This window comes from Microcaecilia unicolor, chromosome 2 (assembly GCF_901765095.1).
Source record: "Microcaecilia unicolor chromosome 2, aMicUni1.1, whole genome shotgun sequence".
NCBI lineage: Eukaryota > Metazoa > Chordata > Amphibia > Gymnophiona > Siphonopidae > Microcaecilia > Microcaecilia unicolor.
The window spans coordinates 80,382,026-80,396,162 of record NC_044032.1 but is presented as its reverse complement, the minus strand read 5'-3'; the positions used below and the strand labels follow the sequence as shown (position 1 = coordinate 80,396,162).

The window sequence follows — 14,137 nt, the reverse complement described above, 5'->3', positions numbered from 1 at the left end:
GTTGGTGCATGTTTTACATGTGCACTGAGGCCTCCTTTTACCGCAGCTGGTAAAAAGGAAGTCTCACTTTCCTATAGGAAATGGCTGGGTGGCAAGTAAAGCACTTGCCGCGTGGCCATTTTGAGGGGAGCCCTTACCACCACCCATTGAGGTGGCGGTAAGGGTTCCCGCATTAACCCAGCGGTAACAGGGCAGCACACGACACTGCCCAATTACCGCCGGGTACACTCTGGTGCTATAAAAATAAATAAATTTTTGTAGTGGCAGAAATGACGGCACACTAGGGGTGGGAAGTACCGCTGGGCTTAGCCGATGCTTACTGCCACTTAGTAAAAGGAGCCCAAAGTAAAATAGGTGCTATAGAGGGCATTTTTAAAAAACGTTTTTTAAGACCTTCTTACATCTAGCAAGCATTACAACTTATCTTTTTCAAAGGGTTTTAACAGTAACAATCTAACACAAGTCCCCCCTCCCCACACACACACACACTATTCAAACAGCCAGGAATGATACCTGACTGGTTAAATGCCACGTGACCATCTATTTGACTATATTCAGTGAGGGATAGCCAGCTATCCCCTGCTGAATATTCTCGGTTAGCAGCTAGTAGATAACCAGCTATATCACACAATATAGCCGGTTATCCCCAAATATTCAGCACATAGCCAGTTATTGAAAGCAGCCACATCGGGCCACGTAAATAGTTGGAATATCTTTGGCCGGTTTAAGCTTAATCGGCTATCTCTGAATATCAACTTAGCTGGTTAAGCTTAAACCGGTTCAATACCAGTCACCAGAAATGGCCCAGCATTGAATATCTGGGCTGACTGCCGACTGCGGGAGTTAGCCGGGCTCCCTCCTGCAGTCTGAATATTGACCCCAATGTTACTTATTCTCTACTTCGTTGGCTATCCCTTAGCAGGGCTTTTTTTGAGGGGGTACTGAGTACCGGCACCTTTTCCACTGTCTGCTAAAATAGACCCATTGACCTCAAGTTTTAATGAAAGAGCTCAGGCTCTACACACCAATTCTGCCTTTTCATAGGTTCTGTGACTGGTTGCAGGGAGCCTGGCTATTGTGGGGAGGGTCCCTCAGTGATTACCCCCACCCCTAAAGGGTGACCTAGCATTTGAGTACGGCACCTTTTTCACTAGAAAAATTGCACTGCCCCTTAGTGACCTTTCAGAGATGGATTCAAGAAGAAACCTTTGCAACAGTTCCTTGTGGTGCAATGTTGATGTCTGTTGCAAACAGTAGGTGGCACACTAGAACACCTGACAGCAATGAAGCAAGGATTCAGAGCAAGATATAAGATGGAGTAGCTTTGATTAGATAAAGCCATTCTACTACTACTACTACTAATAATAATAATAATCATTTCTATAGTGCTACTAGATGTTTGCAGTGCTGTACACATTATCCCTAGATTCTATATATTGCGCCTAGTGTTCTGCACCAAAAAAATGTTTTTATTTTTTTTTTGTTACATTTGTACCCCGTGCTTTCCCACTCATGGCAGGCTCAATGTGGCTTACATGGGGCAATGGAGGGTTAAGTGACTTGCCCAAAGTCACAAGGAGCTGCCTGTGCCTGAAGTGGGAATTGAACTCAGTTCCTCAGAACCAAAGTCCACCACCCTAACCACTCGGCCACTCCTCCACTTCCAAGTGTATTTTATAATAATGCACATAACTTAATTGGTTTCACAAGCTAATCAGCGTCGATAACAGGTCTTAACAAGCAATAATGAGCACTAATTGGCAATAATTAGAATTAATGTGCACAACTTGTTCAGCGTATTCTGAAATGCACTGCGCCTAAATTCTAATGTGTGCAGCCAAAAAGGGGCATGGTTATAGGTGGGGAAATGGGCATTTCGTGGACACTCCAAAATTTACATGCACTGTTACAGAATATGGCCCTCTGTTGTCAAACAAAACTCTGAGGATCCCCGTTCATCAAATAATGTTGAACTATGAATGAAGGTATACTTTAGCTAGAATAGTGATAGCATTGACTATCTGTGAATATAATATGATAGAGTGTTTGAGATAAGATTAAAATAGGGTATAGTAATAATCTCCACACTAGTTACTATAGGTCTCATGAATTAGATAAATCTACTTGCCAACATTTATGCCTCATTTCCCTTGGTATAAATGGATTCCTATATTTTTAAGTGCTGTGATATCATAAGTACATAAGCATCGCCATGCTGGGACAGACCAAGGGACAATCGAGCCCAGCACCCTGTCACCGACAGCGGCCAAAAGAACAAGCAATTTGTCCCGCCCATCCTAGAAATACTGTAGTCCCATTATGTATATTCTATATACCACACCTAAATATAGGTGCTGCTTACAAAATATGCCTAGGAGAAAATTTATTCTGCATGGAGTTTTCAGGCATCATATATAGAATCAGACCTTATATGCAGGTACTTTTTCTGTCCTTAAAGGGCTCATATTCCAAGTTTTTGTACCTGGAGCAATGGAGGGTTAAGGGGGTCTTTTACTTAAGGTGCGCTGGCATTATTAGCACATGCTAAAAATAGGCACGTGCTAAACGCTATAGATGCCCATAGGAATACATTAGCCCATGTTGGCCTTACCGCCGCTTAGTAAAAGGAGTCCTGAATATTTGCGCTTAGCTGGCTAACTGCTATTTAACCAGCCAGGAACCGTTCCTGGACAGTTAAATAACACTGAATATCAGCTGGACTATGTCTATATTTATTTAAGATTTGATTAATCACCAAATTTGGAAAAACCAAGTCTCAGCGATTTACAAAGGTTTATAAAAAATAAATAAGAAAAGGAACTGCAATGTAAAATAGAACAGAACACTATCACACAGACCAATTCAATCTTTCAACTTCACATAGCATATATAGTAGTAAAAAATATTAAAACATAAAATTTAAAATGTAAACTAAACTTACAAGCGCACCTTTTTACTCTTGCTTTCAATGTGAGTAACCCACATTGAAAGCAAGAGTAAAAAGGTGTGCTTGTAAGTTTCGTTTAAATTGTTTGAGGGAGGGGAGATATGATACAGATGTTTAAATATTTGAAAGGTATTAATATAGAAACAAATATTTTCCAGAGAAGGGAAAATGGTAAAACACTGTTTCGTATCTGAGGACCTGAAGGCGACGAAACAGTGTGACAAAGCGGTGGCCGTAGCTAGAAGATTGCTAGGCTGTATAGAGAGAGGTGTGACCAGAAGAAGAAAAGAGGTTTTAATACCCCTGTATAAGACGTTGGTGAGGCCCCACCTGGAGTATTGTGTTCAGATTTGGAGGCCGTATCTTGTGAAGGATGTGAAAAAAATGGAAGGGGTGCAAAGAAAAGCTACGAGAATGGTATGGGATTGTGTTACAAGACGTATGAGGAGAGACTTGCGGACCTGAACATGTATACCCTGGAGGAAAGGAGAAACAGGGGTGATATGATACAGACATTCAAATATTTGAAAGGTATTAATCTGCAAACAAACCTTTTCCGGAGAGGGGAAGGCGGTAGAACGAGAGGACATGAAATGAGATAGAAGGGGGGCAGACTCAAGAAAAATGTCAGGAAGTATTTTTTGACGGAGAGAGTGATGGATGCTTGGAATGCCCTCCCGTGGGAGGTGGTGGAGAGGAAAACGGTAATGGAATTCAAATATGCGTGGGATAAACATAAAGGAATCCTCCTCAGAAGGAAGGGATCCCCAGAAGCTTAGCCGGCGGTGGGGATAGTGCTGGGCAGACTTATACGGTCTGTGCCAGAGCCGGTGGTGGGAGGCGGGGCAGGCGGTTGGGAGGTGGGGATAGTGCTGGGCAGACTTATACGGTCTGTGCCCTAAAAAAGACAGGTACAAATCAAGGTAAGGTATACACAAAAAATGACATGTGAGTTTATCTTGTTGGGCAGACTGGGTGGACCGTGCAGGTCTTTTTCTGCCGTCATCTACTATGTTACTATGTTAAGAGGGCATGATTTGAGGTTGCAGGTTGTAGACTCAGGAGTAATGTCAGAAAATTATTTTTCACGGAGAGGGTGATTGATGCCTGAAATGCCCTCCCAAGGGAGATAGTGGAGAAAAGGAAACTGTGGTGGAATTCAAAAAGATGTGAGATGAATACAGAGGATCTCTAATTAGAAAATGAATGGTATAAAAAAACAAAACTTAAAGGGTTATATATGTGTTTGCATGTCAAGTGATGTTTACATGGCAACTCTGGCTGTATCAACTAAGGCTGGTGCTGGGCTGGTTTGTGTGGTCTGAGTCCCGCATATAGCAATCTGGTTGTAGGATGGTCTGGAGAGAGCTTCGACCGAAGCTCCAATGATTTGGAATGTGAGGACAGTGCCAGGCAGACTTTTATAGTCTGTGTCCCACAAATAAATGGGTTTGAATAGGCTGGAGTACTCTTTGACGGCAACTCCAGTAGTTGGAATATAAGGACAGAGTCGGGCAGACTTCTAGGTCTATGTCCCAAAAACACCAAAGAAAGACCATGATCAAGTATATAATATCACGTTCATTGTTGATTTAATCTTCAATTGATAATGAATGTGACTGATGGGCAGACTGGATGGACCATTCAGGTCTTTATCTGCCGTCACTTACTATGTTACTATCGTAGGTCTAGAGGTAGACTGTTCCATTAATAAGGTGCCAGAAAAAAGAAAGCAGTAGATCTTGAGATTCCCAGGGAGACTGGGAAGGAAGTACCAGTCTGTGATCATTAAGAGATTGAATTAGACGTACAGGAGCATAAGGTATGGTAAAACAGGATAGGTAGTCCAGAATCCCATCATGAAGGGACCCCCAGGCAGAACCCTGTTTGAGGTCGATTTCTGGGTCCTGTGTGGTGGTGGGGGGGGGGGGGGGGGGGAGAAATAGCTTCAAGGCCTTCACTGTTATAGATCTCTTGATCTCTGGTTGCTGCGCCTTCATCTTCTTGCTAGGGAATGCTCCCCAGAAATAAATACTTGTGCCTAGATTGGGGAGATACTCACATAAACTATCATTAATGCACCTAAGTGTGTGCCCTGCCCACACTCCACCAAGCATCTGCCTACAAAGTACATGCCATTGACAATAGGTATGCACTTACAGAATAGCATGTAACCAGACAATTGCCGTTTACTTGTGTACGCGTTCACATATGCGCAGAAATAACTAAAATACCAGCATTTATGTGCATACTTGCTGGCTAAGCCTACATTTCCCCTTATAGAATTACCTCTACAACGGTGATTCTATAACTGGGCACCCACATTTACACACCCCTTGCATGTATAAATTTACAGACTACTAGGATTTTTTCATGTAAATGTACACTTGCGCATAGAAGTATAGAAGGCTTGGAACCAAGAACACTTAGAGGTGAGTAGATGGCAACACCAGAAATTGGGAAGCAAAGTCAGTGCCATGCACACTTCTACAGTCTGTGCCCTGATCGTGGCTGGACAGATTTGGATGGGCTGGAGTGGGGCTTCGATGACAACTTCAGAAGTAGGAGAAGGCCAGTGCCAGGTGTGAAGAAGGGGATAAGGGAACAGAGAGGGGGGGTACCGGTGGAGGAGAAGATAAGGCCCAGAGGAGGGGACAACCCAGATTCTTAGCTCAGGGATTTCCACATGTCAGGAGAAGGCATAGATCATTTTCCCCAGAGGTCTGGAGGCAGGGTAAAAACTACGATTCCCAGCAGCCCTTGAGGAGGTCTTACAACAGAATCAAAGACTTCCTATCCCAGCAGGCCCCAGTGGAGCCCAAGGGAAAGGCAGGTAAAAGTGAAACCCAAGACAAGGTCGGTAGGTCAGGAATGGAGGGGGAGCCTCTAAGCAAAACTGATCAGGGGGAGGAGGATCAGCTGGAGAATGGGTGGGGCGAGAAGCCCATGGAATGGAAGGGGGAAGAAAAGGAGGAGGAAGTGAGGCAAGAGGAGCCCATGGATATTGTAGCTCTGGCACAATCCAAAGGTGGAAAGTTCAAACAGCAGGTAACTGCTTGGTGCGGCCGGGGTCTGGGTAAAAAAGGGAAGGCAGTGGCTATCGTGGAGGAGCCAGGAAGTGACGGGGTCAAGTGGGAGGAAGCCAGGAGATAGAGCTGGCCAAAGAAGAGTGGGACCCCTGGAGGCTCTCTCCCTCTGAACTGCTGGGGGGGATTTTTAAACTGCTTGTTTTTGAACTGCCTGTTTTGAAGTGCTTGTTTTCTTTGAACTGCTTGGTTTTTTTTGAACGGTTTTTGTCTTTCAAATTGCTTATTTTGAATTGCATCATTGTGACTGCTGAGATTCATGCCCTGTTTGTGTTGAACTGCATTATTGAAACTGATGGGGGATTTCTGAGCTAGGTGTTTATGAACTGCATTTTGAAGCTGTTGAGATTCCTGAACTGTTTTGCTTTTGGGAACTGCATTATTAAAACTACTGGGGGGGGGGGGGGGGGGGGTTGAATTGTTTGTTTTTGGAATTACATTCTTGAAACTGCTGGAGTTATTTTCCTGACTGTATATTTCGGGAGCTGTGCTGAAATAGTGCTGCTGACATACCCCAGGTCGGAGGGCACATCTGGGGATTACAGGGTGTTGTATCTCAGTGAATTATCATATATAAAACTTGGGCCGGAGGCCAGGGTTTTCCTTAAACGAGCGGAGGGATCCTTCACACAGGCAGACTTCTAAGGTCTGTGCCTTAAAAATGTCAAGAACAAATGAAGATCAAGTATACATATATATTATCACATCATACCTTATGCTATGAGTTTATTTTGTTGGGTAGACTGGATGGACTATACAGGTCTTTACCTACCATCATCTACTATGTTACCATATAGGGGCTCATTTTCAAAGCACTTAGACTAAGCTCCATAGGTTACTATGGAGCTCATTTTCAAAAGAGAAAAATGTCCAAAAAGTGGAATAAATATGCATTTGGACATTTTTGTGAGAAACATTTTAGATGTTTTTCTATGAAGTCTGTCAGAAGTGCATTCAAATCACAAGGGGGGGGGGTGTCAGGGGCATGTTAAGGGTGGGATCTGGGTGTTCCTAACATTTGGATGCTTTTCAGCCATAATGGAACAAAACAAAATCGTCCAGGACTAAAACTAAGACGTTTTGAGTTAGACCTGTTTTTATAACGAATAAGGCACAAAAGGGTGCCCTAAATGACCAAAGGACCACTGAAGAGAATCTGGGATGACTTCCCCTTACTCCCCCAATGGCCAATAACCTCCTCCCACCCCCCAAAAATGTGATTAAAAACATTATTTGCCAGCCTCTTTGTCACCTTCAAATGTTATCCTCAGGTCCATTAGAGCAGCATGCAAGTCCCTAGAGTAATCTAGTAGTGGGTGCAGTGCACTGCAGACAGGTTGACCCAGGCCCATACCTCCACCTACCTTTTACACTTGTGGAGAAAAATGTGAGCCCACCAGAAACCCACTGTACCCACGGATAGTTGCCCCCTTTCACCCGTAAGTGCTATGGTAGTGGTGTACAGTTGGGGGTAGTGGGTTTTGGGGGCTCAGCAGACAAGATAAGGGAGCAATGGTGAGATGTGTACAGAACAGGACATTAAGTGGCATGTGATTGATCGCAGTGGGCTGGGAGGGTTTTGACTTGGAAAAGGCTGTAAACAATCGTGAGCAAAACTGGATATTTAAATTACAGACAATTTCCCCTAAAGGTTTAAATTTGGAGATTGAATGGGTGACACTGTTTTCATTACGGGTTCTGTGATTGGCTTTTCCCATTATCATGTGATTCATTAGGGAAATACAAAATCCAGGGTTACAACTCCGTTGGCATTTTGTAGCAAAGAGGATGAATGGCATGAATACTGGCGGCGACGTTCTAAACAGGTGGTTTTTTAGTTTGAATTTTCATAATCTTTATAGCTGAACAGATGCAAGTATGTTTTTTAAATTTAATTTCATGCTTTTGTTATCTTTTAGGGGATATGCTTTGACACAGCTGTAAAGCAAAACATAGTCTATGTCGGAAAAAAAAAATCCCCCGACATTATTACATCTTAAAGATGAGTATTGAACTTTAAAAAACTGTTATAAATCATATAATAATAATTACAAAATTGTAAGAAAGAAATAGATTGGACAATAAAAATTATCACCACATACCAGTGAAGAGGTGGGTGTGTAATTCTCAATAAATTGAGACATATATCAGTGAGTGGCGCCGCTGAGGTTGTGGTATAGTTATTCCATGTGGGAGATTTATATTGAATGCATGATTTAAGAACTCCCTTTAAAAATTCAGTAAAATTCAGTGTCTTTGAATGGTTTAGTTACAGAATACTTGCATTTCCATTCCATGACTGACAGTGGTTGGGCAGGAGCATTTACACCAGCATTTGGCTGGCTTAAATACTCGTGCCCAAAGTTAGGTCTGAAATTGAGCACTAAAGTTAGTATTCTATAAAGACAGCTCCATGTAGAACTGCTTTTATAGGATTTGTGCTTAGTGTGCGTCATCCCAGAGTCTAACTTTGGCTGACCTTTACTGAATTCCCTCAATATGACCTAACTCGTCTGTCCAGCCACACCAACTGACTGAGATCTACAATCCATTCTGCTCTCTGAGAGATTCTTTCTACTTGTCCCAAGTTTACATAATGTACAAACATAAACGAACAGACTGAAGGTCCATCAAGCCCAGTATCTTGTTTCCAACAGTGGCCAAGTCAGGTCTCAAGTACCTGGCAAGATCTCAAAACAGTAAAACAGATTTTATGCTGCTTATCCTAGAAATAAATAGTGGATTTTCCCCAAGTCAATCTTAATAATAACTTATGGACTTTTCTTTTAGGAAAGAAAAACCTTTTTTAAACCTGCTAAGCTAACCGTTTTTACCACACTCTCTAGCAACGAATTCCAGAATTTCTTGAATTCAGATAATTTCCTTGTCTCTAGCATCTCCACTAAGAGGCTATTCCATGTATCTACCATATGTTCTGTAAAGAAGTATTTCCTTAGATTACTCCTGATTCTATCCCCTTTTATGTTCATCTGATGCCCCCTCATTCCAGAGCCTCCTTTCAGTTAAATGAGGCTTATCTCCTGTGTATTTATGCCATGCAGGTATTTAAATGTTTTTATCATCGCTTCCCTTGCCCACTTGGAAAGCATATATGTTTAAATATTTGAGTCTGTCCTTATGTTTCATGATGAATAAGTTAGGAATATGCCTGCAACTAACCGGTCACATATTTTCACCATATCATCTTTATGTATCTTATTCTCCCCTGTTCACAAGTCATTGTCATCACTACTATCCTCATGGTTTGAGCATGTATCAATTCAGGGGACTTCCGGCGCCAAAACTTCAAGGTTTATTTATTTATTTTTCTTGATATCCCACATTATCCCAATAGATCAGGTTCAATGTGGCTAACAACTTATTGTGATTAACAGTACAAAAAGTGATGCAAGATAGTATACATTAAGTAGTAATAACAAAATTAATGAGGATTGAGTAATTACAATACATAATATGGAAACAAATGCTTAGACTCAAAAAGGTAACAATTTATAGTCATCCATGTATAATAACAATTGGAATGGTACTGAGAAATTGAATAATTGTACAATTAGGGGTTTAAATTAATTAAGATCATCTGTGAGAAAACAGAGAGGCTTTAAGGTATTTCTGGAATATCAAATAATTAGGTTCCCATCTAATGAATTTCGGGAGGGAATTCCACCATTTGGTACAGAGGTAAGAGAATCCTGACATGTTGATTGACTTGTGGACCACATTTTTGTAACTGGGATAAAGGAGGGTTAGATCATCTCTTGAACCAGGGAGAACATTGGAAAAGGGGAGATCAATTAAAGTTTGCATATAATCAAGGGTTAAGCCATATAGAGTTTTGAAAACAAATGTACATAGTTTGAATGTTATTCTGGCTTTGATTTGGAGATTTTAATTTTTTGGAATTTCTGATAAAGGATTGTACCTGTACTCCATTGGAATTTTCCAGTCCAAATGCATGAACCTGCATTTATTTAACATTAAAACTGAGCTAATTCAAAATCATTTCATGGGCTTCACTGGGTCTATGTTCATGTTCCCACACCTTCCTGGTTGTTTCCCTGTTGCAGATTTTGTTATCCACAAAAAGCAGACTTTTTCCAATAACCCTTCTTTAAGTATCACTTATGAAAATGGTGAAAAGAACCAGGGATGAGCTGTTCCCTACAGCCCACTGTTAGTAAGCCCCTTCCTTTGGAGTGAATTTTAAATACTACCCTCAACCAGTTGGCAGTTTCTAACTCAGTCAGTAACTTCAGGGCTCATACAAAGGGCTCATAGCTGATTTCTGGTTTACTATTAAATAAGGTCCGTTTCAGAGACAAATGAAACGGGCGCTAGCAAGGTTTTCCTGGGAGTGTGTTTGCTTGAGAGAGTGTGTGTGAGAGTGACTGTGTGAGTGAGTGAGTGAGTGAGTGAGTGAGAGAGTGAATGTGCGAGTGTGTGTGTGTGTGACAAAGAGAGAGTGTGTATGTGAGACACAGTGACTGTGAGAGTGTGTTGCACACAGATACACTGTGTGTGAGAGAGAGTGTGTGTGAGAGTGTGCGAGAGTATGTGTGCAATACACAGACTCTCTGTGAGTCCAAGAGAGTGTATTTGAGCGAGTGTGTGAGACCGAGAGTGTGTGTGAGACCGACTGTGTGACACATAGTGAATGTGATTCAGTGTGAGACATAGTGTGAGAGACTGTGTGAGAGAAAGACACTGAATGTGAGAGAGTGTGTGTGACAGAGAGAGTGTGTGTGTGACAGAGATACCTCCCCTCTCCCTCTGTGGTCTCACGACCCCCTCCCCCCTCTGAGGTCTAAGGACCCCCTCCCCCTTCCCCCCTCCTGTGGTTTCAGGACTCCCTGCCTCTCCCCCCACCCTCTGCGTGGTTTGCAGCACAGTGCGTGTGTGTGTGTGTGTGTGTGTGTGTGACAGAGAGAGCGTGTGTCTGTGAGACAGATAGTGTGTGTGTGAGGCAGAGAGTGTGTGCGATTCTGCTGTCTCCCCCTGCCCCCCTGCAGCCACCCAGCATTTCTGCTCTCTCTCCTGCCCCCCCCCAGTCACCCAGCGAATCTGTTCTCTTCCCTGCCCCCCCTACAGCCACCCTTCGATTCTGCTGTTTCCCCTGCCCCCCCCCCCCCTTCAGCCACCCAGCGATTCTGGTCCAAAAGTTCCAACGTTTATGTAGTGGTGTAGATCGACGTCGAGGGCGTAGCGATGCGATTGGTTGAGTGCCATTGCTCCGCCCTCGACGTCATCACGTTTGACGCAAGGGCAGGGCAAACACTCATGGGCGAATTTTGATCTACACCACCATGGATTTAGAATGTTGGGACTTGTGGAGGCTTCATTAGAACGTTGGAGGTGCGTTTTATATAGAAAGATAGTTTATTTAAAACTTATACCACCCAATCTGATATTCAGGTCTGGGCGGTTTACAAATTAAAATTAAAAAGTAAAATTAGGAAAGGCAGTCACACTAGAACAGTCATACACTAAATTACACACACGCACGCATACAGTGTGTGTGTGTGTTTATGTTTATTAATATTTTTCTGTATCGGCAGTCTTGGTAGCAGCCAAATCAAGGCTATTTACAATTTAAAAAAAGGAAAAAATAAAAAGAGACCTCCATAGCAAAATAGGAAAGAGTCAATTATTCCAAAAAGACAGAAACAGTGCTCCTTCATCATGCCCTCTTTTTCAATTCCTCTCCAACTGCCATTTATTTGAATGTAGGACTTCTCTTCTACTTCTATTCCATTTGTCCTGTTTACTATTCCATGTTTTTTTACATATTCTGTAGACAGGTGACCTGTACTGGTATTTCTGGATCTGTGTTTTCCGACAGTTTCTCCCATCATCCTGAGTCTGAGTGCAGAGGCCATGTGGGAATATGGAATTCTAGTAGGTAACTTTGCAAAAACTGTAGTAATTTAAATTAGCATATGGTAAAAAGTAAACAAATATCAAGCAATGAGCCTTGATTGGTTCTGGTGTTGGAGGGGGACAGAAAGGAAGAAAATCATGTCAAGTCATTGAGTAGATAATAACAGCACCAGCTGTTGGCTTTCCCTCCCCCACTTCTCAGGCTTAGCTTAAGCTCCCTAGTGGTTCACTGGGGTAGGCCAGGCAGGATTAAATGCCACTAACTCCTGCCTCTAGTGGATCCAATGGTAAAATGGCCATCACAGTACAAATATGGAAGGCAGACCTCTAGCACAGTACCACAAAACCACTTCTAGAGTGGTAGCAGCCATTTTCCAGTAGGAGCTATTAACGGCAGTATCAATTGGTGTTCATGTCTGCCCGGCCTACCCCACTAGACCACCAGGGAGCTTAAGGTAGGCCTGGGGGTAGGGCTACCGATAGGTGGGTGAGGAGGTTAGGGAAGGGGGAGTCTGTTGTCAAGGGGGGTTGGAAGGGGGTCTGTTCATAGGGGAGTTTTGAATGGAGGATCAGAACTGGAGGGGGAGAAAATGACTTATCCCCATTGAAAGTCCCAGCTAATATTCAGCAGGGATCCACATAAGATACTTATGCTGGTCCCAGCTGAACGTCAGCCAAAAGCCTCATAAATTGTAATGTCCAGCACATGTCCAGTGAAACCCAGATATTCAATGCGTCAGCTTAAAACAACACTGACCATCCCTGGCTGAATATTGACCGGTTTAAGCCTATTCCATGAAGAAAGGTAGAGACCCACATTTTTTTTTATAGAATACAAGCATAACAAGGCCAAATCCGTGTACATCAAGGCACGATCACTTACACCAGCCCGCACCTAGATGTTAGAATGTCTACACACATAAATGATAGGATTCTACAATTCACATGCATACTTATCCACTCCACCCATGCGCAGCCCACTGGCAATGTATTCACTATCAAATCATTGTTTATAATTTCTGCTAGGTGGTATTTTCTAAGAGGTTATTTACATGTGTAAGTGGCCAGTTATGTGTTCAAATGACTAGAATACCGCCATTTCCACAGGTTCTTTCCACCTAAAACAAGGTGACTCCTTATAGAATTATCCACTTTGTGCTGGGATCATACTTTGAATCATATGATATCATCATTTAAAGGGCTTTTAGTAACTTGAATAGGTAATCAATAGAAATAAAACAAAACATAGAAAAGAAAATAAGAAGATACCTTTTTTGTTGGACTAAGTTAATACATTTTTTGACTAGCTTTCGAAGGCAGCCCTTAGTAACTTGACTGAAAGAACTCCAGAAAACATCCAGCAGATGCAGGATTCTTCAGCAGCACTTTATACTCTACATTTTATACACAAACTATAAAACTTTACTCGCGCCTTTATCCAAAATAACAAAGTGGAAATAACAAGATCCAAACATAAAAGTGGATGAGAAAACTGTTTTGTGTATGGTAGCTATTGATTTAGTTTAGCTACGTGAATTTTGATGGTGCTAAAATCTAGTAAAAAGAGTAGAAACATGTTGAGATCAAACAGACAGGACACTGAAACCATAACACTAATCATGCAATATACACTGCATGTCCCATGAGAGCTGAGGGTTTTATTCGTTCAGTTTCTGAACTTGTTTTCCACTTGTTTCAAAATCCTATTCCTTCAGAAAAATCAGATGAGATCTTTAAACCTATTTTAAGAGAATTACACTGAAAAAAGCATTTCCTTACCTTCATACTAAGGACAGATGGTGTTATGAAATCACTTCCAGCAGCCAAATGAAGCACTTCTGTACAAGGGCAGAAGGAAAGCATTCTGCCAGATCCAGCAGAAATCACGTTCCACTTTCTCCCAGTCCCTCCCCTTACCCCAGCTCCCTCCCCCATACTCCCCCCTTCTCTTCTATCACCACCCTCTTTCTTTTTTCCCTTGCCATTTTTCAGATTTTTCCTTGAGGTTGAGTGATTTTTAGGAAATTTTTTATTTTTTAATGACTTCAAAGCAATAGCTGAAATCAGCAGCTGCTTTCTCTAAGGGTAAGAAAGCTGCTAACCTTCTGATGAAATGCAGATGTTGGCAAGGGTACAGCTTTTAAGCCATCAGCTTCATGTAAATGGACTTGGGAGCAAGTGTCAAAGTGGTAACATTTTGTTTGTGGAA

General features: G+C 42.2%; 1 protein-coding gene across 2 annotated transcripts in view; it reads right to left on the bottom strand.

Annotated features, from left to right (window-relative positions):
* Window positions 1-13,782, bottom strand: part of C7 (complement C7) — a 120,469-nt gene extending 106,687 nt beyond the window's left edge. For both annotated transcript variants that reach the window (XM_030193081.1, XM_030193082.1), the window contains exon 1: window positions 13,708-13,782. In XM_030193081.1, the coding sequence (XP_030048941.1) occupies window positions 13,708-13,713 (6 nt within the window). In that variant the 5' untranslated portion in view covers window positions 13,714-13,782. The remainder of the gene's footprint in view (window positions 1-13,707) is intronic.
* Between the last annotated feature and the right edge of the window lie 355 nt (window positions 13,783-14,137).